Source organism: Sesamum indicum, linkage group LG6, assembly GCF_026168435.1.
Source record: "Sesamum indicum cultivar Baizhima isolate 11 linkage group LG6, ASM2616843v1, whole genome shotgun sequence".
Lineage (NCBI taxonomy): Eukaryota > Viridiplantae > Streptophyta > Magnoliopsida > Lamiales > Pedaliaceae > Sesamum > Sesamum indicum.
This window is the reverse complement of record NC_142662.1, coordinates 4,190,816-4,192,809: the sequence shown is the minus strand read 5'-3', so window position 1 is coordinate 4,192,809 and position 1,994 is coordinate 4,190,816. Positions and strand designations below refer to the sequence as shown.

General features: G+C 42.0%; 1 protein-coding gene across 2 annotated transcripts; it reads right to left on the bottom strand.

Moving 5' to 3' along the window:
- Window positions 1-280: 280 nt before the first annotated feature.
- LOC105179114 (uncharacterized) lies at window positions 281-1,711 on the bottom strand. Of its 2 annotated transcripts, none has more exons than XM_020691237.2 (2): window positions 1,382-1,711; window positions 281-1,168 (listed from the first exon to the last, which is right to left on the bottom strand). In XM_020691237.2, the coding sequence occupies exons 1-2, from the start codon at window positions 1,418-1,420 to the stop codon at window positions 398-400; spliced, it is 810 nt and encodes a 269-aa protein (XP_020546896.1). In that variant the 5' UTR covers window positions 1,421-1,711; the 3' UTR covers window positions 281-397. The 2 variants fall into 2 exon arrangements, with proteins under 2 accessions (XP_020546896.1, XP_011101013.1); XM_011102711.3 differs by having other exon boundaries at window positions 281-1,143; window positions 1,382-1,710.
- Between the last annotated feature and the right edge of the window lie 283 nt (window positions 1,712-1,994).

The window sequence follows — 1,994 nt, the reverse complement described above, 5'->3', positions numbered from 1 at the left end:
GTTAATAATATATATTACCATAATTTTAAATTATGATCATTTATAGTGCAGTAAAAATTTAATTTTTTTTGTTGTGCATGTTTCTTTAGATAAGAAATATTTTCGTACAAATAATAATAACCATGGCCTACTCGGATGAGATGAGATGAGGAATATTTTACAGCACAAATTAAATAAGAAAAATCGATATTTATTCATCAGATGATTAACTTGAAATGAATATCCAAACACTCTTTAATTATACACAAATTAATTAATTAATTAATTAAGGGGAGAAAGGTAAAAGAAAGGAACCCCAACAACTCTTAATTACTAATTACCAAACTTAATACACACAAAATGATCATTAAACACTGCAGCATTGTGTTTGTTTATTTATTTATTTATATTTTTCACTCTACAGAAGCTGCAGATACTCATCATAGACTTTCTCCCACATGTTCACTTCGTCGGAAATCGAATCCGACTGCTGGTGGACCACCGGCAGAATACAACCCACCCCCAGAAAATCATCGCCGCCGTCGCACATCCCGTAATCCGCATCTTCTATCTCGAACAGCGGCGGCCACGGCACCGGCACGTACGACGCTACCTCCGGTGCCTTCTCCGCCCCTACGCTGCCGCCCTCGGTGCTCGACGACCCACTCACCAAGCTGTCATAGCTGCTGGTCCTGGGGAACACCGACGAAACTCTAATCGGTTTCGGTAGATACACTTTCGTCTTGGGAGGATCATTACTAATAATATTTTCTTCTGATCCATTTCTATCATTATTACCAATATCCTCTGCTCCGCTGGCCGTCGTCAACTTCTCGGTCTTCTTCTGCTTCTTTTTCTTCTTTCCTCCACCGGAGGCGGCGGCCGGCTTCTTGTTCCTGGTGGGTTTAGGAAGATCCTTGTGGGGCTTGGGGTGGATTCCGGCGGTCTTCAACTTCTTGAGAAGATGAGTGTTCCAGTAGTTCTTGATCTCATTGTCCGTTCGACCTGGCAATCGTCCCGCAATCAGGGACCATCGGTTTCCCAACAGCCCGTGCAGGCGTACGATTAGATCCTCCTCGTCTTCGCTTATGTTCCCTCTCTTAATCCCCGGCCGTAGATAGTTCATCCACCGCAGCCTACAGCTCTTCCCACACCTCAACAGCCCTGTAATTAAAAACTTCAAATTAAGCTGATTCAAATAAAAAAGTTAGAACCAGCTTGTCTTTCCAATAACTCCACTTTCAACATTTTTTTTTCCTACTTTCACTCTGATTTTCAGACACTCTAAATTCTCGCTGCAGCTACACTTTCAGCTGTATGTATAACTTATTTCCACAGCACAAAAACAAAAGCTAACGAAACACAGAGTTAATTAATGCAGTGAAAAATGAAGAGTAATTACCAGCTTTCTTGGGGAGAGAACGCCATTGGCCTTCACCATGTTGCTGGATATAATTGGAGAGAAGGGTGTCTTCTTTGGTAGACCAGGGTCCTCTCCTTAGCCCCACTTTCGAGCAACAAGGAGATCTTCCCATCTCTCTCCCTCTCTCTCTAAAACACACACTTCCTCTCTCTCTCTCTCTCTCTTTTGAGGTTTATTTGTTGGAGGGTTTGGAGTATTTATACACAGAGAGAGTGGCCACGTCTTCCCAATCTTTCTCTCTCACACACAACACACAGCAGCAGCCGAGAAAGAGAGAGAGAGAGATTGGGCACAGCAGCCACAAGATGATGGCTTTGTGCTGCTTTATAGGCCACCAGAAACAATTATCACACACGCTGTCGTTATCATATTGCCTGTTTGTTTACCTAATTAAAAGGAAAATAAAATATGGCAATTTGGGTTTTAATTTATTACTTATTTACAATTTCACATGAATTCTCCGGGATGCTTCCGATCCTCATCTACTGCTTCATGGATTGGATCTCGACCCTTCACACGTACGGGGTCAACATTTCTTTTCTCTTTTTTCCCCTAAAATATTTTGGTCATCCCAATTATTGTTGGTAGATCG